The sequence below is a fragment of the Scyliorhinus torazame genome, chromosome 8, assembly GCF_047496885.1.
Source record: "Scyliorhinus torazame isolate Kashiwa2021f chromosome 8, sScyTor2.1, whole genome shotgun sequence".
In the NCBI taxonomy this organism is placed as follows: domain Eukaryota; kingdom Metazoa; phylum Chordata; class Chondrichthyes; order Carcharhiniformes; family Scyliorhinidae; genus Scyliorhinus; species Scyliorhinus torazame.
In genome coordinates this window covers 148,732,446-148,756,285 of record NC_092714.1, presented here as the reverse complement: position 1 = coordinate 148,756,285, position 23,840 = coordinate 148,732,446, and the positions used below count along the sequence as shown (strand labels likewise).

Genomic DNA, 23,840 nt, shown 5'->3' with positions numbered 1-23,840 from the left:
TCCGACTATTTAACTTGGCTCCTAACTCCCTAAATTCTGCTTGTAGGACCTCAGCCCGTTTTTTTACCTATATCATTGGTGCCTCTATGCACCACGACAACTGGCTGTTCACCCTCCCCCTTCAGAATGTTCTGCAGCCGACCTGAGACATCCCTGACCCGCGCACCTGGGAGGCAACATACCATTCGGGAGTCTCGTTTTCCACCACAGAACCGCCTATCTACTCCCCTTACGATTGAATAACCTATGACTATAGCCCTTCCACTCTTTTTCCCGCCCTTCTGTGTGCAGCAGAACCAGCCACGGTGCCATGAACCTGGCTACTGCTGCCTTCCCCTGGTGAGCCATCTCCCCCAACAGTATCCAAAACGGTATACCTGTTTTGGAGGGAGATGACCGCAGGGGACACCTGCACTGCCTTCCTGCTTTTCCTCTGCCTTTTGGTCACCCATTCCCTTTCTCCCTCAGCAATCCTAATTTGTGGTGTGACCAATTCTCTAAACGTGCTATCCACAACCTCCTCAACATTGCGGATGCTCCAAAGTGAGTCCATCCGCAGCTCCAGAGCCGCCATGCGGTCTAACAAGAGCTGCAGCTGGACACACTTCCCGCACGTGAAGGAGCCAGGGACATCAGCATGTCCCTGAGCTCCCACATTGAGCAAGAGGAGCATAACATGGGTCAGAGGTCTTCGGTACTAGAGCAGAGGTCTTCGGTACTCCTGCTAGGATACTGTCATGATTCAAAGTCTTTGCAGTATTGTGTGCCTTCAGCTATTCCTTGATATCATGTGGAGTGAATTGAATTGGGCTGAAGACTGACATCTGTGATGCTGGGGACCACAGGAAGGAGTAAAGATGGATCACCCACGTGGCAATTCTGGCTGAAGATGTTTACAAATGTTCAGCCTTGCACTAATGTTCTAATGTTCTAAGTTCACAACATCATTCAGAATGGGGATAATTGTGGAGCCTCCTCCTCTGTATAGTTGTTTGATTACCCATCATCATTCACAACTGAATGTGGCAGTACTATAAGTCCGTTGGTTGTGGGATCTCTTAACTCGGTTTATCACATGCTGCTTCAGTATGTTCAGCATAAAAGTAGCCCTTACTTTTTTTATTTGTTCATCGGACATGGGGGTCGCAGGCTGGGCCAGCATTTATTGCCCATCCCTAATTGCCTTTGTGGGGGCAGATAAGAGTCAACCACATTGCTGTGGGTTTGGAGTCACATGTAGGCCAGACCAGGTAAGAATGGCAGATTTTCTTCCCGAAAGGACATTAGTTAACCAGATGGGTTTTTACAACAATCGACAATCGTTTCATGGTCATCATTGGACTTTTAATCCCAGATTTTTATTGAATTCAAATTTCACCATCTGCAGTGGTGGGATTTGAACCTGGGACCCCAGAGTAGTTTACTAGTCCAGTAACAATACCAGTAACAATACCACTATGCCGCCACCTCCCCTCATCGATAGATTGACACCTCGGGCGGGATTCTCCCCTACCCGGCGGGGCGGGGGGTCCCGGCGTGATGGAGTCGCGGGAACCCCTCCGGCGTCGGGCCGCCCCAAAGGTGCAGAAGTCTCCGCACATTTAGGGGCCAAACCCTCACCTTGAGGGGCTAAGCTCACGCCGGAGCGGTTTCCGCTCCACTGGCTGGCGGGAAAGGCCTTTGGCGCCACGCAAGCCGGGGCCGAAAGGTCTTCGCCGGGCGACGCGGGTCCGTGCATGCGCTGGAGCGTCAGCGGCTGCTGATGTCATCCCCGTGCATGCGCAGGGGAGGGGGTCTCTTCCGCCTCCGCCATAGTGAAGTCTATGGCGAAGGCGGAAGAAAAAGAGTTCCCCCACGGCACAGGCCCGCCCGCGGATCGGTGGGCCCCGATCGCGAGCCAGGCCACCGTGGAGGCATCCCCCAGGGCCAGATCGCCCCGCGCCGCGCCCCCCCAGGGCCCTGGAGCCTGCCCGCGCCACCTTGTCCCGCCGTTCAAAAGGTGGTTTAATCCACGCTGGCGGGACAGGGATTCCAGCAGCAGGACTTCGGCCCATCGCGGGCTGGAGAATCGGCGGGGGTGGGCCCGCCGACTGGCGGGGAATCGATTCCCGCCCCCGGCGAATCTATGGTGGCGGAGACTTCGGGACACGGCGGGGGCGGGGTTCACGCCCGCCCCCGGCGATTCTCCGACCCGGCGGGGGGTCGGAGAATCCCGCCCCTCATTTCTCTTGCTCTCTTATACTCCTCACTAAACCAGAATGTGTCCAGTCTGTACTGGAACTATCTCCTCTTTGTAGGCCTCTCATCACTCAGTCACTGTTTTATCTGCCAATCTATTATTCCAATTCGCCTGCGCTTTGCTTTTAGGTAAATAAACATCGAACAGTTCTGATGATGGTCTAAAATCATCGGGGGGAGTGAGTTCATTGGGCAGGTTGAGCTTTCCTCATTGAATGTTTCCTTATGTTGTCAGCCCTCATAATAATTTGTCTTCAGCTGTGTTTTCAGCTCTCTCATTGTCCTGAGTCACTTTCCATAATTGTGCCACGAGTACTCGCATTTAAGCCAAACTATTCGAAAAAAGATTCTTTAGCGGGATTTGGACAGGCTGAGTGAGTGGGCATATGCATGGCAGATGCAGCATTATATGTGGATAGTAACAATAGGAAGGCAGATTATTATTTGAATGGGTGTAAATTGAGAGAAGTGGATACTCAGCGAGACCTTGGTGTCCTCGTGCATCAGTCGCTGAAAGTAAGCACGCAGGTACAGCAGGCAGTAAAGAAGGCAAAATGGTATGTTGGTCTTCATAGTGAGAGATTTTGAGCATAGGAATCGAGATGTTATACTGCAATTGTATAGGGCATTTGTGAGGCCATACCTGGAGTTTTGGTGTCCTTATCTGAGGAAGGGTGTTCTTCCCATGGAGAGAGTGCAGCGAAGGTTTACGAGGCTGATTCCTGGGATGGTGGGACTGTCAGTTAAGATTATATTCATTGGAGTTTAGAAGAAGAGTGAGAGGGGATCTCAGAGAAACTTAAAAAATTATAACAGGATTAGACAGGGTAGATTCAGAAAGAATGTTCCCGATGGTGGGGGAGTCCAGAAATATGGGTGATGGTTTGAGGATAAGGGGTAAACCTTTTAGGACGGAGGTGAGGAGAAATTTCTTCACCCAGAGAGTGATGAATCTGCGGAATTCTCTACCACAATAAGTAATTGAGGCCAAAACGCTGTGTAATTTCGATGGGCCGAATGGCCTCCTTCTGCACTGTAGAATTAGATAGGGCAGCATGTGGCACAGTGGTTAGCACTGCTCCTTCACAGCTCCAGGGACCCAGGTTCAATTGCGGCCTCGGGTGACTGTTTGTGTGGAGTTTGTACTTTCTCCCCGGGTCTGCGTGGGTTTTGTCCGGGTCCTCCGGTTTCCTCCCACAGTTCAAAGATGTGCTGGTTAGGTGGATTGGCCATGCTAAATTGCCCCTTAGTGTCCAAAAGGTTAGGTAGGGTTGCTGGGTTGCGAGGATAGGGTGGAAGTGTGAGTTTAAATAGGGTGCTCTTTCCAAGGGCCGGTGCAGACTCGATGGGCTGAATGGCCTCCTTCTGTACTATAGATTCTATGATTCTATGATCTAGCTCTTGGGGCTAATGGGATCAAGGGATATGGTGGGGGGGGGGGGGGAGTATGGTATTGAACTTGCTGATCAGCCATGATCACAATAATAATAATAATTGCTTGTCACAAGTAGGCTTCAATGAAGTGACTGTGAAAAGCCCCTAGTCGCCACATTCCGCGCCTGTTTGGGGAGGATGGTATGGGAATGGCGGAGCAGGCTTGAATGGCCAAATGGCCTCCTCCTGCTTCTATTTCCTCTGTTTCTATGTTAAAGTCAATCATGTTTTTTCTGCCCTTTGGGTGAGTATTATTGGCAAACAATGTCTGACATATTTCCTGTTTATGGCATGGTCACAACATGACTATCCCAAAATGATCTTATTTTAAATCTTGGATAATGTTAACTGCTACAGGAAAAGTAGCTTAATTCAGGACCAATTCAATCCATTTGCCCACCTCAGCATCTCCTGAGCTACACAGCAGGCCTCAGGATGCAAAATTGTTCTGCTCCCTGAAGAGTTTTGAGACAATGTATTATTTTCCAGAATGGCATACCAAAGTGGTGGTCCACTTTCTGAATAAGATACCAAGCAGATGGTCCTGTGGTTTGGAGTGACGACCATTACACATGCTTCATGAAATTATTTTTACCTCCGGAATCACTGCACAATTTGCCCTCTGTGCTTCATTTTTACTTCCGATGAAAGAATCTTCCTGGAATACTTAAACAGTGCATGCCAGTATTAAATTTAAAAACTGATATTTATAGAGCTCAGTTTAGCCACAGTATAATTTAATGTTTTATTTTCCTTCCTCTTTCAGGCTGGACAGCTTTTATTTATACACTCGCAGGATATGTCCACGTGGGTAAAGGAATTGCTTCATATAATCTCTGCTGATGTTTTTTCTCCCGCTTGTACATTCAATACTAGTCCGATTGTATTTTCTTTTTCGCTGGCAGTTGTGTTTAAGTGCCCCGTTATAGTTTAATATTTTCTGTGACATTTGAAGGGGTAAACAAACGAAAGTCTTGTCAAGTTAATTTTTCTTGTTAAACTCAAAATGGTTTTTATGAGCCATCCTGGATCAAAACTCAATGAATTAGAGCAAAACAACGGTGCCAGTGGATAATCCAGATCAGGTGCTGCCATTATGACTCCGCATGTTCATTACATGATAACCCCTCTAACCCCGTGAATGACAGATGAGTGTAAAGATAACCATGTGATCAGCCATGATCATAATGAATGGCGGAGCATGCTCGATGGGCCGAATGGCTTCCTCCTGCTCCTATTTTCTATGTTTTTTTCTACAGCACTTAACTGGTAGCCAATGAACGATGTACAGTGCTGTTAAATTCAAGCTTTCCGCTAAAACTTTCGAGAACCCACAAAATTATTTTTGTGTTCTCCACAGAAACCTTGCAAACCTTTCTGAAATAGAAAATGTTTTTGGACACTAACCAGAGACGTTGGAAGCAATTTAATGTAAATGAAACAGAATGTTGTTCTGGGCATGTTTAGCAGGGTGTTTCCAGGCACTGGCAGTGCAGAGAATGACCCTGCTATTAAACAGGACTCTGCTTCATTTTCAGGCCTCGGCAAGGAACTCCCTGCTGAGGCCGCACTTAGGCTAATTTCCTGCACTAACAAGCTCAGCTCGCCAGTGCAGGAAGAGATCGGGGTGCCATTTTTAAATGGCACCCCGATCTTTGGACCGCCAACCATGACCTCCAGACCCCCAACTCCCCAACTTACCAATTAGGGGGTCCCCGAGCCCCTGCACCCCACCTCATAAAGGCAGGGCACCCCTGGGCTCAATCCCCGGCACAGGCAAGGTGCCACTAGGGTACGCTGGCACTGCCAGGGTGTCCCATGGTGCTCAGGTGGCATCGGGTGTGCAAGGGTACCCTCCTGCCCAAAGTCCAATCACCCGGGAGGCCTTGATTGCTTTGGAGACTCTCCAAGTGGTCAACATTTGTGTAGACCAGTGCAAAATGGCGCCGGTGAAGGTCTCCGAGGCGAGGCCGTTCGATCTCGCACCTTTGGTAAATCCAGCGTAAATATATTTAAGTGAGCTTAACTGCTCTCTTGAATATTCCAATCTGGTTCATGCCCAGTGAGGGCGAGCTCCAGATCGCAATGCCGCGTGAGATCCTGTTGATTTCGCGAGGCATAATGAGCATCATTCTCTCGCGAGATTTACCAGCCAAGTCTCGTCCCGAGTCCGTTAGATTGCGCCCGATATACCAATATCTTCAATTAGCATCTTCATCGACTTGCATTAATTTATCAAATACTTTTGCATTAAAATGCCTCAGATATATACATAGTGGTGTGGACTTTCATGCACAGTACACTGACTGTAACACTCTTCTGTCACACCTTTAGTCACACTTCCAGTAATACCGTCACTCTTACTGTCGCTCATCTGTTACATTTTCTGTCAGTTGTCAGTTATCCTTGCGTCATACTTCCAGTCACCCTTTTTGTAATGCTTCCAGTCACACTTCCAGTCATCCCTGTCACTCTTTCTGCCATTCTTTCCATCACATCTTCAGTCACTCTCCTGTCACATTTACTGAAACAATTTCAGTCGCTCCTCTGTCATTTTTTTGGTCGCCCTTCTCCCTTAATCATCCTTAAATTGATATGATCCCAAATTTGTTCTACCCCATTTGATTGGGTCCTTCTACCTGTGTAGATTGTCACCAGCCCTGATTGTCACTTCTTCCTGAGCTGCCGCAGATGATTAAAAGTAATTGTTGTTGCAATTAGGATCCACGGATAGCGACGGGCCCCGACGGAGTCCCTGGGCGAGCACTCAGATCCTGCGCAGACCAGGTGGTGAGTGTATTCACAGATATCTTCACCACCTCATTCCTCCGCTCTGAGGTCCCCACTTCCTTCAAAAGGAACACCATAATACCAGTACCAAAGAAAGTAGCTTACCTCAACGACTACCGACCGGTGGCCCTGATGTCAGGTATCATGAAATGCTTCGAGCGGCTAGTCATGAGACAGATCAATGACAGCCTCCCAGACGGTCTGGATCCATTGCAGTTTGCCTATCACTGCAACCGGTCCACAGCAGATGCTATATCCCTGGCTCTACAATCAACACTCGAACACCTTGATAACAAGGCCACCTATGTAAGAGTGCTGTCCATCGACGACAACTCCTCCTTCAACACCATTATCCTGACAAAACTAATAACCAAACTCTGCAATCTTGGACTTGACCCCTCCCTGTGCAGCTGGATCCTTGACTTCCTCACCAACAGATCTGTCAGGATAGGCAACAGCACCTCCTCCACAATAGTCCTCAACACCGGGGCTCACAAGTGTGGTGTTGGGTGTTCTAACACACAGAAGAGCCAACACAGTTGCATATGGTACAACACTTGTTTATTTAAACTCACTATTTACAACTTGGTCTTTGCACTCTGCACGTGGGGGGCTCCCTGCTTGTGGTGTTTCAACAGCTCTTTCATGCTTCCTTCTCCCCAGACCTACTGACCTCCAGGTGTCGTGCTCGTGCTTTTTATGTGGTTGGTGTTCTTGTCTGTGATTGGTTGTGGTGTTGTGTACTCTGATTTGCCTGTTAGTGTGTCCATCATGATGTGTGTGTTTGAATATCATGACATCCCCCCTTTTTACAAAGATATGTGCCTACGTGGTAATAAATATGATCGTGACGTGAGTGCATCTAAGAGTGTGTGTGTGTCGTGTGCAGCATGTGTCTATGACGGAACTATGTACATGGGGCGATGTCGAGTGCGTCACATGAATCCAGTTGTACCATAACATAACAGAAATGCGAACGAGAGAAGAAGAAAAAAAAATTTTGAACAGTTGTCCAGTCAGACGACATCTGGAACGATAAACAACAACAGGTTATCATGTAAAATTGTCCAACTTATTAAACATATGAACTGTATTATAAGTCCATTCTAATGGGTTTGCGACGAATTCGGGTTGACCGCCTTAAGGGTGGATCAAGAACCACCGGCTGCTGTGCAGGCATGGCCATGGGTGGCGATGGAAAGGGCGTGATGTGCGGCAGCTCCACAAAGTCATCCTCGGAAGCCTGTTGAGGATCTGGCGTGTTGTGTGGCTGTGAACGTGGAAGTCGGCGAAGGGCGCGCCGATTGCGGCGACGCACGGAACCATCCGGCATGCGAACCAGGAACGAGCGGGGAGCCACTTGTCGGAGGACTTCGGCCGGTGCTGACCAGCCACCATACGGTTGATGGACGCGTACTTTGTCTCCGGAGGACAGGGGGGGCAGGTCCGTCGCTCGTGTGTCGTACCGACCTTTCTGGCGATCACGCTGCAGTTGCATGTCCCGAAGAACCGCCTCATGGTCTGTTGTCGGTGCCAGGACGGAAGGTACCGTCGTCCTGAGGGAGCGACCCATTAGTAGCTGCGCTGGCGAGAGGCCCGTGGATAACGGGGCCGATCGATAGGCCAGCAAGGCAAGGTTAAAGTCCGATCCGGCATCAGCCGCCTTGCACAGGAGCCGCTTTGCGATGTGGACACCCTTTTCAGCCTTCCCGTTCGATTGTGGATGCAGAGGGCTGGATGTCACATGAGTGAAACCATATGCTGCGGCAAAGGACGACCATTCACGGCTGGCAAAACAAGGTCCATTGTCTGACATGACAGTCCTTGGAATGCCATGGCGAGCAAACGTTTCCTTGCAGGCCCCAATGACTGCGGACGACGTCAGATCATGGAGAGGCATGACTTCCGGGTAGTTTGAGAAGTAGTCTATAATAACAATGTAATCTCTGCCGAGCGCGTGAAATAGGTCAACACCCACCTTCGCCCAGGGGGACGTCACCATCTCGTGTGGTAGAAGTGTTTCCGGAGGTTGCGCCGGCTGAAACCTCTGACAGGTTGTGCAGTTGAGCACCATGTTGGCTATGTCTTCATTAATACCCGGCCAATATACCGCCGCCCGGGCCCTTCGTCTGCATTTTTCGACACCCAAGTGGCCTTCGTGTAGTTGACGAAGAATCATCTGGCGCACACTGTGTGGAATGACGATCCTATGCGATTTCATAAGGACCCCGTCTATATTGGTGAGATCATCTCGCACATTGTAAAACTGGGGGCACTGCCCTTTTAGCCACCCTTCCGTCATGTGGCGCATCACTCGCTGCAGCAGAGGGTCAGTCGCCGTCTCTGCGCGTATGTGGGCCAGACAAGGATCATCAGCTGGCATATTTGCTGCTGTCAGAGTCACGTGTGCCTCAATTTGACGCACGAACCCCTCCGCATCTGGTGGTGTGCTCACTGCTCGGGAAAGAGTGTCCGCCACTATGAGTTCCTTCCCCGGAGTGTAGATCAGTTCAAAATCGTACCTCCTGAGTTTGAGTAAGATGCGCTGGAGGCGAGGAGTCATGTCGTTCAGGTCTTTGTTAATGATGTTGACCAGGGGGCGGTGGTCAGTTTCGACCGTGAATCGTGGCAGGCCATACACATAGTCGTGGAACTTGTCCAGTCCAGTTAACAAGCCCAGGCATTCTTTTTCGATTTGCGCGTAGCGCTGTTCGGTAGGGGTCATGGCTCGTGAGGCATACGCAACCGGGGCCCATGATGACGTGCTGTCTTTTTGCAGGAGTACCGCTCCAATACCAGATTGGCTGGCGTCTGTTGAGATCTTTGTAGGGCGAGTCGCGTCAAAGAAGGCCAGCACTGGTGCCGTGACCAGTTTGTGCTTGAGCTCCTCCCATTCCTGCTGATGCGACTGGTGCCAGTTGAATTCCGTCGATTTTTTTACGAGATGGCGCATGTTTGTTGTATGAGAAGCCAGGTTGGGAATGAACTTCCCAAGGAAGTTGACCATGCCCAGGAATCTTAAGACAGCCTTCTTGTCAGCCGGTCGTGGCATGGCTGTGATGGCGCTAACCTTGTCTGCATCGGGACGGACCCCGGACCTTGAGATGTGGTCCCCGAGGAATTTCAGCTCCGTCTGGCCGAAAGCACACTTCGCACGGTTGAGACGCAGGCCATTCTGCCGTATGCGGGTGAAGACACGTCGAAGACGATGCATGTGTTCCTGCGGAGTGGTGGACCAAATGATGATATCGTCCACATATACACGTACCCCTTCGATGCCTTCCATCATCTGCTCCATAATGCGGTGGAATACTTCAGATGCCGAAATGATGCCGAATGGCATCCGGTTGTAGCAGAATCTGCCAAAAGGGGTGTTGAATGTGCATAGTCTTCGGCTGGCCGGGTCCAGTTGGATCTGCCAGAATCCTTTGGACGCATCCAATTTAGTGAATATGTTGGCTCGCGCCATCTCGCTGGTGAGGTCTTCTCGTTTTGGGATGGGATAGTGTTCCCGCATGATGTTGTTGTTCAGATCTTTTGGATCTATACATATACGGAGCTCGCCAGAGGGCTTCTTTACACAGACCATGGAGCTGACCCATGGCGTGGGCTCCGTGACCTTGGATAGGACCCCTTGGTCCTGAAGAATCTGCAGTTGTGCCTTGAGGCGGTCTTTGAGAGGCGCAGGAACCCTGCGAGGTGCGTGAACGACAGGGATGGCGTCCGGTCTGAGTCGAATCTTGTACGTGTGTGGCAATGTCCCCATGCCTTCAAAAACCTCCTGGTTGTGAGCGAGGAGGGAATGGAGATTCGCGTGGAACTCAGCATCCGGGAAGTCGGATATCTCATCTGGAGAGAGAGACATGATGCGCTGTACCAGGTGAAGGACCTTACACGCTTGTGCGCCCAGTAACGAGTCCTTTGATGAGCCCACAACTTCGAAGGGGAGTGTGGCCGTGTACCTCTTGTGAGTCACCTGTAGCTGGCAAGATCCTACGGACGGGATAACGTTCCCGTTATAGTCAACCATCTGAAGCCGGGATGGTGTGATGAGTGGTTTGACCTTCATGGCCTGGACTGCAGAGTAAGCAATCAGGTTGGCGGATGCGCCGGTGTCCAGACGGAAGGCGACGCGCGATCGGTTGACCGTCAGGGTGGCACACCACTCATCGTCTGGATTGATGGCATTGACCTTGTTGACATCAATGACGGCAACTCTGAAGTCATCCTGGTCATCTGCATCACTTAACTGGAAGTCTTGATGCGTGGGCTGGACGGTCCTGACTCGTGTGCGAGGTTGTCGAGAATGCGCCGGATCCATGGGTTGAGCCGCACGACAGCGGGCTGCGTAGTGGCCTATCATGGCACATCTGTTGCACTGTTGGTATTTTGCAGGACATTGCCCTTTTAAGTGTAGACCTCCACACTTGCTGCACGTCATGACGTCACGGCGTTCGTTGCGCCACTGCGCATGCGCAGTGCGATCTTGCGGTGGGCGCGCCTGCGCAGTGCGTCCCTCGTTGTGGCCGTTATTCTTGGCGCGCACCTGCGCGGGAGACCGCGAAAAGCGCGGGAAGCGGCCGCTGTCGTCCGGGCCGTGGGGCGGGAAGAAATCGACGGCCTGGATGCGTTCGACGTCGTGGGCGGCCTGGCTTGCCGATTCGACGGCTGGGGACCCCCTCCGTGCCAACTCGGACGCCTGAAATCGGGCAAAACGGCAGGTCGCATTTTCATGGAGGACACAGGCTTCCACAGCAGACGCTAAGGTGAGGCTCTTTATTTTAAGAAGCTGCTGGCGTAGGCCACTGGAGGCAACGCCAAAAACAATCTGGTCCCTGATCATGGACTCTGTGGTGGTGCCGTAACCGCAGGACTGCGCTAGAATCCGGAGGTGCGTCAAAAAGGGTTGAAAAAGCTCCTCCTTACCTTGCAGGCGTTGCTGAAAGATGTATCTTTCGAAAGTTTCGTTTACTTCAGTTTGAAAGTGCTGGTCCATTTTGAGGATGACCGTGTCATATTTGGCCTGGTTTTCGCCTTCCTCGAACACCAGTGAATTAAAGACATCATTTGGGTGGGGGCCTGCGTAGAAGAGGAGCATTGCAATCTTCGAATCATCCGAGACATTCTGTTTTTCGGTGGCACGGATGTACAGGTCAAATCGCTGCCTGTAGAGCTTCCAGTTGGTGCCTAGGTTCCCCGTGACTTGCATCGGCTGCGGTTTGCCGGTGTGGTCCATGTCCAGAATGGCAGGTTGGTAGGCAGGTATCGATCCACTCCTGTACCATGTGGTGTTGGGTGTTCTAACACACAGAAGAGCCAACACAGTTGCATATGGTACAACACTTGTTTATTTAAACTCACTATTTACAACTTGGTCTTTGCACTCTGCACGTGGGGGGCTCCCTGCTTGTGGTGTTTCAACAGCTCTTTCATGCTTCCTTCTCCCCAGACCTACTGACCTCCAGGTGTCGTGCTCGTGCTTTTTATGTGGTTGGTGTTCTTGTCTGTGATTGGTTGTGGTGTTGTGTACTCTGATTTGCCTGTTAGTGTGTCCATCATGATGTGTGTGTTTGAATATCATGACAACAAGGATGTGTGCTCAGACCTCTACTGTACTCCCTATACACCCATGACTGTGTGGCAAGATTTAACTGCAACTCAATCTATAAGTTTGCGGATGATATGACTGTGGTGGGCCGCATCTCAAACAACGACGAATCAGACTACAGGAGGGAGATAAATCACTTGGTTGCATGGTGTACTGAAAACAACCTCTCTCTAAATGTCGGAAAGACCAAGGAATTGATCATTGACTTCAGGAAGGGTAGCATGACACACACTCCCGTCTGCATCAATAGCTCTGAAGTGGAGATGGTCGATAGCTTTAAGTTCCTGGGGGTCACCATCACCAACAGTCTGTCCTGGTCCACTCACGTTGATGCAACGGTCAAGAAAGCCCAACAATGTCTCTACTTCCTACGGAAGCTAAAGAAATTCAGCATGTCTGCATCGACTCTCACAAACTTCTACAGATGTGCGATAGAGAGCATCCTATCCGGCTGCATCACAGCTTGGTATGGCAACTGCTCGGTCCAAGATCGCAAGAAACTGCAGAGTGGGTGAACTCAGACCAACGCATCACACAAGCTTGCCACCCCCACATTGATTCTGTCTGCACCTCCCGCTGCCTCAGGAAGATAGACAGCATTATCAGAGATCCCTCCCACCCAGGCATTGCCTTCTTCCAGACCCTTCCATTATGCAGAAGGTACAAAAGTCTGAACACCCACACATCCAGACATCGGAACAGCTTCTTCCCCACAACTACAAGACTCCTCAACGACTCCCCCTCGGACTGATCTGTTCCCTGAAAGAACACTATTCACGACGCCCTATGCTGCTCTTGCTCATGTATTTGCTTTGTTTGCTTTGTTTGGCGCCTTGTTCTGCACTGTAACCAATTACTGTTTGTCGATGTATTATTTGTCAATGTGCTCTGTTGATTATTCTTTTTTTCTACTATGTACGTACTGTGTACATTCCCTCGGCCGCAGAAAAATACTTTTCACTGTACTTCGTACATGTGACAATAAATCAAATCAAATCAAATCAAATCAAATTTACACTTGTTTCCTGTACTTAGTCCTCCGGCAAAAAGTGTTTCAAACAAAGTGTGCACAAATATTTCCAACAACCTTGTTGACCTGTCCACCAAAGGAAGTTAGGGTTCTCATTGCATCCTGATCTCAAAGTGAACCCATCACTCATTTCATGAATTCAGAGTAAACACAGTCCAGCCTCCCATTCCATGTTCCATCATTATCACATAGTGTCATTCTAAAAGTATTTTCAGGCCCACAGGAAACTTTCCTGCATCTCCTGAACACTCTTCATATTTTAGATGTCATTTGAATGAAAATGAAGAGCTGGATTGTCCGGTCTCCGAACCACGTGATTCACGGCCACGCCCCGTTCACTGGCGGCAGGATTCTAACCGTCCATCACTTGTCGATAGGATTTCTCATTGTAACCACCCCACTCCGCCGTATCACCCATGGGCAGAGTCGCACTGCTGGCAGGTAAAACAAATCAAAATGACTGGAGGATTCCGACCAAAAAAGGGAAAGAAAGCCTATCATTTCCTACTGCATCTCTGATCTGGGGGTATATTCCATCACTCCCAAGATAGTCCGGCACTACAAGTGGGTAGCACTGAATCCTTAACCAGTTGCCAATTAGAATCTATTTCTAAAATTAAGAGACCAAATTGACCAATCTCAATGGTTCAAAGCATCACCAAGATTGCAAAGAGCAGCAGAGGAGATGAGAAAAGATTAGCAATTCATGTAAACCTTGAGATTTAAAAACATGTCATCTATAAAATAGAAGGGGGCCGAGATAAAGGACCTTCATCATTTGGAAGTCATGCAAAAGATGTAGTATACGAAGAAACATGTGCTGGATCTTGCTTTCAACACAATAAGGATGCAAGATGGAGAACAAATGTGGTGGGTGGTATTTCGGGTCCTCAGAAGGTTCAGCAGATTCATGCCTTGGTCTTGTTAATGGAGAAAGATTATAATGTCAAGTGAGGTTAAAGGCCACAGAAAAGAGAAAGAAGTCTAGATTAGCAGCGGGAGTTACACTGCCCTAGTCCCAACTCCTGCATAAAATGGTTCGCCGCCTGCCTCTTTGTTCTGCTGGAAGTGAGAACAAGAAATTAAAGCTTGGTCCAAATAGAGATGGATTTACTGCAATTACAATAATTAACCTAATTACAATGCAAATTGGAAGAATGGGCGACATATCCTTCCTGTAACTTCCTCAGAGTGGCAATAATCGGCGGATTGCCTATCCAGAGGTACTTACCTTCACTGGAGTTGTGAAGCCCCTGGGGGCGATTCTCCAATATGGAGCCCAAGTATTCACGGCGTCGTGAACACCGTCGCATTTCACGACGGCGCCAACCGGGCCCGGGTACGACCGATTCTGGCTCCAGCCTCCTTTCCGCCCGCCAACCTGCGCATGCGCGGTGGACTTCTTTAGCGCGCCGGCCCCGACTCAACATGGCGTCGGTGTTCAGGGGCCGGCTGCGCCAGAAAGTAGGCCCGAGGGCGGTAGAGGCTGGCCCGCCGATTGGTGGGCCCCGATCGCGGGCCAGACCCCCATCGGAGGCCCCCCCGGTGAAGGAGCCCTCCTCCTCCCCTCCACAGGCCGCCCACCACCGTTCACGCAGAGTTCCCGCCAGCAGCAACCAGGGGTGAACGGCGCCGGCGGGACTCTGTCGTATCGGCGCAGCCGCTCGGCCCATCCGGGCCGGAGAATCGGCGGCCCCGCTGATTCCAGCGGCCCGTGGCCGGCACCGCGTCAAATGCGCCGGCACAAATGGCGCCGACTCTCCGCTCCTCATAGAATTGCGCGTCGATTCTCCGCTCCTCGTAGAATTGCCGCCAGCGTCGGGGCGTCGTGGCGCGGTTGCGGCGATTCTCTGGCCGGGCATGGGGCTCAGAGAAACGCCCCCCCCGTCTCGCCCGATCTTCCTCATTCAGGCCGGGTGAGACAGGAACGGCGAAGCCCCTCTCCACCCCCCACGGCGTGAATGGAGCACGACGAAGGGGCACCCCCCCTTTTGACGGCACTAGCTGTCGCAAAGCAGGTGTTTAAAGGGACTATTGAAAAGGCAAAGGTAAGTTTTAAAGGTAAGTGGGCGTTCAGATATCATACTGGGATAGAGTATAGCAGGTTCAGCGGTATCGGGCCTGGGGGTGGGGGGAGTCAGACTGGGGTGAGGGAAGGAGTGGTGCATAATTGGGGGAAATTGTGATTGGTCATCTGGCGGGGTCGGTGTGTGGGTTCGGTGGGTGGGGGTTGTCCCATGGGGGGCTCTGTCTAGGTGTTTAAAATAGTTGCTCTGGAGTTGGAAGTTCTTTCTTTCCTTCTCACTCTTTTCAGAGTAACTATGGGAGTAAAACAGGAAGAACCATCTGAAATTAATAATTTAAATTGCTACTGTCGGAAGGTTCCCAGTCCAGCACAATTACCTAGGGAAGTTAGCATTTCGGGGAAATTCCCAAGTGAATAATTACATGGGAACTTCCATGAGGGATTCCCCAGTGCATCGTTGGGGTAGCCACCAAATACGATGCTGGGGAGCCAGGAAGTTATGGCCCAATATATTTCCAGTTCCCAATTTTTTTTATTTTGGTTGTTCCTCAGACTCCATTGGATGTACCAAGTTCTTAGCCAGGCTATTAAATGGAACTGTGCAGCAAGGTTGTGAGTCAGGCATTATCCAGCATGCAGCCCATCTCGCATGTTTGAATTGTGCTCTGTTGATCAGTTGTAGAGGTAGGGATGGAGTTGCTCGAAGCACCCAACCTTAGGTACAGATGGTGAGGAACCCAAAATGTAGAGGAAAGAGCAGGAAAGAGTTTATATTTTAAATTGATGAAACTCAACTTCTATAATCATGCCACAAGTTTGGGCTATACTGCCCACATTTCGCCATGTTTTCTTCATTTATACTGAACCAAAATGAGATCATGCATATAATGACCTTGTTATGAAAGTAAGTTCTCTGACTGTTTTGTCCTGTTGTCACAGTGGCATCAACCACATAATTCTGATCGAGCACCAAACCCATCGTCAATGCATTTGACTGCATTTTCAGGAATATGTGGAAAGTGCCATTGAACCGAGCACTCCTTCCATCAAACTGGCCCTACGTTAGCAAATGAGATATAAATTGTTCCTCACCTCGCGGAGTGATAACTTTCCCTGGGTAGATAATGACAGGTTGTTGCCGATCACCATTTGAGTGTGATTTTAAAAAAATGTTTGTGTGGGTAACTCGTATTTCCCCACTAATCATATTGGGCATTGTCACAAAGATGTTCTCCTGCTTTCTCACCCAGTGTAGGTCCAGATTTTGAGAAGAAAATAATCAATTGACACTGACCGACATTTCCTTGTACTTTCTGCAGCGGCTCTGTAAGCTTAACTCTCAGGCGATTACACTGTTTCGCATTATCCTTTGTAAGAATTAATTGTCTTCACCTGAGATTTGAGAACTTAATAATGGGTCCAAAAAATTATCAGCGATGGTTAAAATAAAGGAACTTCTGTCAACACACTGACTTCTTAAAAACAAATATCTTACAGGCCCTGATAAGGAGAAGAGAAGAATTGAGCCTCACCATGTAGCTATACTTGATGATGGAGAAAATGTCCAAATGGAAAATAAGGTATTGAATTTCAGATAAATCTCATAGTGCATCATAGAATAGTGCAACGGAAGAAGAGGCCATTCAGCCCTTCGATTCTGCTGGATCATCCCACAATCAATCCAGATGGTCCCATTTTGTTGCTCTTTCCCCATGTCCCTTACATTTCGCCCTTCAAGTATTTATTCAATACCCTTGAGGAGGCAACTATTGGAACTATCAGACAGTGTATTCCAAACCCTGACGACAGGGTTTTGCTTAAAAAATAAAAAACTTGGTACCGCCAGACATCTCAAAGTGCTTTCCAGCCATTGGAGTACATTTGACGGAGAGTTACTGCTGCACTGTAGGAAATGCAGCAGTCAATTTGCGCACAGCAAACTCCCACAAATAGCAATGCAATAATCACCAGCGAATCTGTTTTTGTGATGTTGATTGAAAATAAATATTGGCCAGAATGCAGGATATACCTGCTCTTCTCTTCATTGAAATAGTGATATGGAATCTTCCACCGTAATTTTAACACTTCATCCGAAAGATGGCGGGCAGGATCCTATGTCCCGTTGCACCCATTTTCTGGTGCGGTGCACCCCCGCCAGCAGTGGGATCCTCCATCCCGGCAGTCAGTCAATGGGGTTTCCCATTGTGGACATCCCAAGCCGCCGGGAATCCGCGGGCGCGAGTGCGCTGCCGGCAAAGCGGAGGATCCTGACGATGGAGAGTCCAGCCTGGCATCTCTGGTAGTGGAGTACTCTCTCAGTACTGCATTGGAACATCAGCCTTGATTTTTGCGCTCGAAGCCTTGAGTGGGAATTGAACCCAGAATCGTGTGACTCAGAAGCAAGGAGTACCACTGACTGAGCCATTGCTGACACTAAAGATTTTGCCTCTTGCCACATTTGCTTCTTTTCCAATTGTCTTAAATCTGTGTCTCCTGGTTATCAACCCGTCAGCCATTGGAAAAGGTTTCTTTGTTTACTCTATCAAAACCTTTCATGATTTTAAACACTTCTATGAAATCTCCTCTTAGCCTTTCCTGCTCTAAGGAGAACAATCCCCGCTTCTTCAATCTATGCACATAACTTTAATTTCTTATAGAATAGAATTGTAGAATTTCTGCAGTGCAGAACAAAGAACAAAGAACAGTACAGCACAGGAACAGGCCCTTTGGCCCTCCAAGCCTGCGCCAATCATGATGCCCGTCTAAACTAAAACCTTCTGCACTATTTCCATCCTATTCATGTATTTGCTAAGATGAGTCTTAAACATTGCCATCGTACCTGCTTCCACCACCTCCCCCGGCAAAAGAAGACCATTCGGCCCATCAAGTCTGTACCAGCCTTCTGCAAGAGCACCCTACCTAGGCCCACTCCCCACCCTATCCCTATAACCCCATCTAACCTGCACATCTTTGGACACTAAGGGACAATTTTAGCATGACCAATCCACCTAACCTGCACATCCTTGGACTGTGGGAGGAAACTGGAGCACCAGGAGGAAACCCACGCAGACACGGGGAGAACATGCAAATTCCGCACAGTCATCAAAGATCAGAATCGAACCCGGGTCCCTGGAACTAGGAAGCAGCAGAGCTAAGCACTGTGCCACCATGCCACCCAGTTGGAATTGGCCTGTAAGATATTTTCTGGACTCTCTTCAAGACCCTTATGTTCTTCCTAAAGTGGTGCCCAGAGTTGGACATGATTTTCCAGTTGGGGCCAAGCTAGAATTGGGGCCAAGGTCATAAATCTCCAGCTTTTGTACTCGTTGCCTCTGTTTATAAAGCACAAGAGCTCACATTTGCCATGAACTGTTTTGTTAACCTATCCTGCCACCTTCAAAGATTCATACACTAATACTACCAGGACTCTACCTTCACCCCTTCTAAACATGGACCATTCAGCTTGCATTGTCTCTTCATTTTCCTGACCAAAATATATTACTTCACACTTTTCCGCATTGGATTTAATCTGCCATGTGTCCACCCATTCCACTAGCCTATTTATGTCCTCTTGAAATCTATCACTATCTTCCTTACTGTTTATTGCACTTTTAAATTCCCTCTCATCTGCAAATTTCATCTCATCTGCAAATCATCCGTACCTTACCCCATCCCACACCACCCCTCCAAGTGTAAGCAATGTGGGCATTGCTGGCTGGGCAAGCATTTATTGTCCTTCCCTAATTGCCCTGAACGGAGGGATTTCCTCATCCATTTCAGAGGGCATTTTTAAGTGGTAACCACACTGCTGTGGGTCTGGAATCAGGGGCGCAATTCCCCGACCCCCCACCGGGTCGGAGAATCGCCGGGGGCTGGCGTGAATCCCGCCCCCGCCGTGTCCAGAATTCTCCGCCACCAGAGATTTGGCGGGGGCGGGAATCGCGCCGCGCCGGTCGGCGGGAATCGCACCGGTCAGCGGGCCTACGCCCGGCGATTCTCCGGCCCGCGTTGGGCCGAAGTCCCACCGCTGTCAACCCTCGCCCGCCGACGAGGATTAAACCTCCTTTTGAACAGCGGGACAAGGCGGCGCGGGCAGGCTCCGGGGTTCTGGGGGGGGGCGCGGCGCGATCTGGCCCCGGGGGATGCCCCCACGGTGGCCAGGCCCGCGATCGGGGCCCACCGATCCGCGGGGGGGCCTGTGCCGTGGGGGCACTCTTTTTCTTCCACCTTCGCCATGGTCTTCACTATGGCGGAGGCGGAAGAGACCCGCTCCCCTGCGCATGCACGGGGATGCCGTGAGCGGCCGCTGATGCTCCCACGCATGCGTCGCCCAGCGAAGACCTTTCGGCGCCAGCTGGCGCCTTTGGGGCGGCCCGACACCGGTGTGGTTCCTGCCACTCCATTACGGCGGAACCCCCCGTCCCGCCGGGTAGGGGAGAATCCCACCCCAGATGTAGACCAGACCAGGTAAGGATGGCAGATTTCCTTCCCTAAAGGACATTAGAGAACCAGGGGCGAAATTCTCCGTAATTGGCGTGATGTCTGCCGACCGGCGCCAAAAACGGCGCTAATCAGTCCGGTATCGCGCCGCCCGAAAGGTGCGGAATTCTCCGCACCTTGACTGGCCGAGCCCTAACCTTGAGGGGCTAGGCCCACGCCGGACTGATTTCTGCCCCGCCAGTTGGCGGGAAAGGCCTTTGGTGCCCCGCCAGCTGGCGCGGAAATGACATTGCCGGGCGGCGCATGCGCGGGAGCGTCAGCGGCCGCTCACGGCAACCCCGCGCATGCGCAGTGGAGGGAGTCACTTCCGCCTCCGCCATGGTGGAGACCGTGGCAAAGGCGGATGGAAAAGAGTGCCCCCACGGCACAGGCCTGCCCGCGGATCGGTGGGCCCCGGTCGTGGGCCAGGCCACCATTGGGGCACCCCCCCCGGGGCCAGATCGCCCCGTGCCCCCCCCAGGACCCCGGAGCCCGCCCGCGCCTCCTTGTCCCGCCGGTAAGAGAGGTGGTTTAATCCACGCCGGCGGGACAGGCATTCTAGCAGCGGGACTTCGGCCCATTCAGGCCGGAGAATCGCCGGGGGGGGGCCCGCCAACCGGCGCGGCGCGATTCCCGCCCCCGCCGAATCTCCGGTGCCGGAGAATTCAGCAACCGGCGGGGGAGGGATTCATGCCAGCCCCCGGCGATTCTTCGACCCGGTTGGGTGTCGGAGAATCTCGCCCCAGATGTTTTTTTACAATAACCGACAATGGTTTCATGGACATTATTAGACTTTTACTTCCACGTTTTTATTGAGTTCAAATTTCAGCATCTACTGTGGTGGGTTCCAGGTCCCCAGAGCATTACTCTGGGTCTCTGGATTACTACTCCACTATTGCCTCCCCAATGAATAGATATCTCGGTGTTAAACCAAGAAAGTTATCCAAGAATCATGGCTTTGAGTGGCTGCACTCCTTTGGAGTTGAGCATCAGAAAGTGCATTCCTCTATTCCACTGTAATACTATCGTCACCAAATTCTCAACTTCCATTGCCATGGCGATTCAATCCGCACTCACTCCAAGCTCTGTGACAACCTTATAATGGTTTCTCTGGTTTATTTTAACATAAGTGACCAACAGAACTCCAATCAAAAATACGTGACTTTAAAAATGGATTAAAATTACAGTGCAAGCATCTCCAAAATTCTCAAGTGGGCGGCATGATAGCACAGTGGCTAGCATTGTTGCTTCACAGCGCCAGGGTCCCAGGTTTGATTCCCGGCTTGGATCACTGTCTGTGTGGAGTCTGCGCGTTCTCCATGTGTCTGCGTGGATTTCCTCCGGGTGCTCCGGTTCCCTCCCACAAGTCCCGAAAGTCGTGCTTGTTAGGTGAATAGGACATTCTGAATTCTCCCTCTGTGTACTCGAACAGGCACTGGAGTGTGGCGACTAGGGGATTTTCACATCACTGCAGTGTTAATGTAAGCCTACTTGTGACAATGATAAACATTTTTTTTTAAAAAATGACTAGAAAACTTTCAAACCCTTTTCAAAATTGGTATTCTCAGGATGAGGTGCGTTCTGACAAAGCCAGCATTCTTCGATAACCTGAGAAACTGCTGGTGAAAGGCCTTCTGGTTCTGTTATGGTCTTGTGTTAATGATCCTCCCTCGGTTTTGATAAGTAGAGAGTTCCAGCATTTTGGCCCAGCAGTGATGAGGAAACAGATACATGGCCATGACAGAGAAAATCGTGGAGATGATTGTGTGCCCAAGATCTTATTTCTCCTGTGACCCGTGGCTTAGTGGGCGGCTGTCTTACTTTTGAGTTACAATGTTGTGGATCAGGTCCTGCTCTAGACACATGAGCACAAAGTCTAGGCCGAAACTCCTAGTGTGTCAGGGAAAGGGGTGTGGAGGGGACTTATAACATCAAAAACCTAAAATTCATCAGCTTTGGCAATCTTCTTATAAAGAGAGAGAAAACAGAGTTAATGTTTCAGGTCAAGGGCCCTTCATCAGAACTCATTTTTTCACAATGAAATGAAAATGAAATGAAATGAAACATGAAAATTGCTTATTGTCACAAGTAGGCTTCAAAATGAAGTTTCTGTGAAAAGCCCCTAGTCGCCACATTCTGATTATTCGCCTGTTCGGGGAGGCTGATACAGGAATTGAACCATGCTGCTGGCCTGCCTTGGTCTGCTTTAAAAGCCAGCTCTTTAGCCCTGTGCTAAACCAGCCCCTGTTTCACTCCCTGAGTATGATCTTTCTGATGAGGCATTAAACTGAGTTCCAAGCTGTCTGCCCTCTCCGGTGGATGTAAAGGATCCCATGACAACATTTTGAAGAAGAGCAAAGGAGCGATCCCTGATGTTCTGGCTAATATTTCTCTCCAAAGGCGAACCGACAAAAACAAATGATCTAGTCGGTACCACTTTACTGCTTGTGGGAGCTAGCTGTGCACAAATTAGCTGCAGCGATTCCTACGTTGCAACAGTGACTACATTTTAAGTGGCTGCACAGCCCTTTGGAGTCATGAAGGTTGCTTTTATCAATGTATGTTGTGTGCCTATGGTAGTAGAGGTTATGAGCAGAGTCGAGTCATTTCCTCGCATTATGATCTAATTAGGGAAAGATGGAGCTCACTTTAATTGTCGTCTGGTCACAACTCGGTCCAGAATTTAAAAGGTGCCGCTTTGAACAATCTGCAAGCGCTCGTTACCTGGAAAAATGTGCATGTTTCCCCAACACATTGATTTAATGGGCGTGATTTAATGAAAAAAAAGAGTCCCCAATCTAGAGACAAGGTCATACTCTGGAATTCCTAATCTAGAGACAGGGTCACGCCCTGTAATCCTCAATCTAGAGACAGGGTCATGTCCTATAATCACCAATCCAGAGACAGGATCACGCCCTGTAATTCCCAATCTGGGGACAGGGTCACATTCTGTAATCCCCAAACTAGAGACAAGGGGCGGGATTCTCCGATATCGGCGCGATGTTCGCCGGCCGGCGCCAAACAAGGCGCAAATCAGTCCGGCATCGCGCCGCCCCAAAAGTGCGGAAATCTCCGCATCTTGAGGGACCGAGCCCTCACCTTGAGGGGCTAGGCCATAGCCGGACTGATTTCCGCCCCGCCAGCTGGCGCGAAACTGACTTTGCCGGGCGGCGCATGCGTGGGAGCGTTAGCGGCCGCTCACGGCATCCCCGCACATGCGCAGTGGAGGGGGTCTCTTCCGCCTCCACCATGGTGGAGACCATGGCGAAGGCGGAAGGAAAAGAGTGCCCCCACGGCACAGGCACGCCTGTGGATTGGTGGGCCCCGATCGTGGCCAGGCCACCGTGGGGGCACCCCCCGGGGCCAGATCGCCCGCGCCCCCCCCCGCCCCCCCCAGGACCCCGGAGCCCGCCCGCGCCGCCGTGTCCCGCCGTTCCAAAGGTGGTTCAATCCACGCCGGCTGCCGTGGGTTGACAGCGGCGGGACTTCGGCCCATCGCGGACCGGAGAATCCCCGGGGGATTCCCGCCGACCGGCGCGGTGCGATTCCCGCCCCTGCCTAATCTCCGGTGGCGGAGAATTCAGGACACGGCGGGGGCGGGATTCACGCCGGCCCCCGGCGATTCTCTGACCCGGTGGGGGTCGGAGAATCGCGCCCAAGGTCACACTCTGTAATCCCTAATCTCGAACCAGGGTCATGCCCTGTATTCCCCAATATAGAGACAGGGTGAAGAAGCCTTGTATTTCCCAATCTAGAGACAGGGTCACGCCCTATAATCCCTAAATAGGAGACATGGTCATGCCCTGTACCCTCAATCGAGAGACTGTGTCATGCCTTGTAATCACCAATATAGAGACAGCGTTACGCCCTATCATCCCGAATCCAGAGACACAATCGCACACTGTTTTCCCCAATCCAGAGATAAGGTCACACCCTGTAATCCTTCAGAGACATGGTCAGGCCTTGTAATCCCTAACCTAGGGATGGGGTAATTCCCTGAATGCCCAATCCAGACACAAGGTCACACCCAGTAATCCCCAATATAGAGACTGGATCATGCCCTGTAAACCCCAATCCAGCGACAGTGTCACTCCCTGTAATTCCCAACCCAGAGACTGGGTAACACCCTAGAATCTCCAATCCAGAGACCGGATCATGCCCTGTAATCCCCAATCTAGAGACAGGATCACGGCCTATAATCCCCAATCTAGAGATAGGTAACGCCTTGTAATTCC

At 50.5% G+C, this 23,840-nt stretch overlaps 1 protein-coding gene across 4 annotated transcripts in view; it reads left to right on the top strand.

The window, feature by feature from the left end:
* pir (pirin) overlaps positions 1 to 23,840 on the top strand; it is a 173,147-nt gene that overhangs the window by 125,895 nt on the left and 23,412 nt on the right. For all 4 annotated transcript variants that reach the window (XM_072514344.1, XM_072514346.1, XM_072514343.1 and 1 more), the window contains 2 exons: positions 4,439 to 4,483; positions 16,624 to 16,706. In XM_072514344.1, coding sequence (XP_072370445.1) covers positions 4,439 to 4,483; positions 16,624 to 16,706 — 128 coding nt within the window. The remainder of the gene's footprint in view (positions 1 to 4,438; positions 4,484 to 16,623; positions 16,707 to 23,840) is intronic.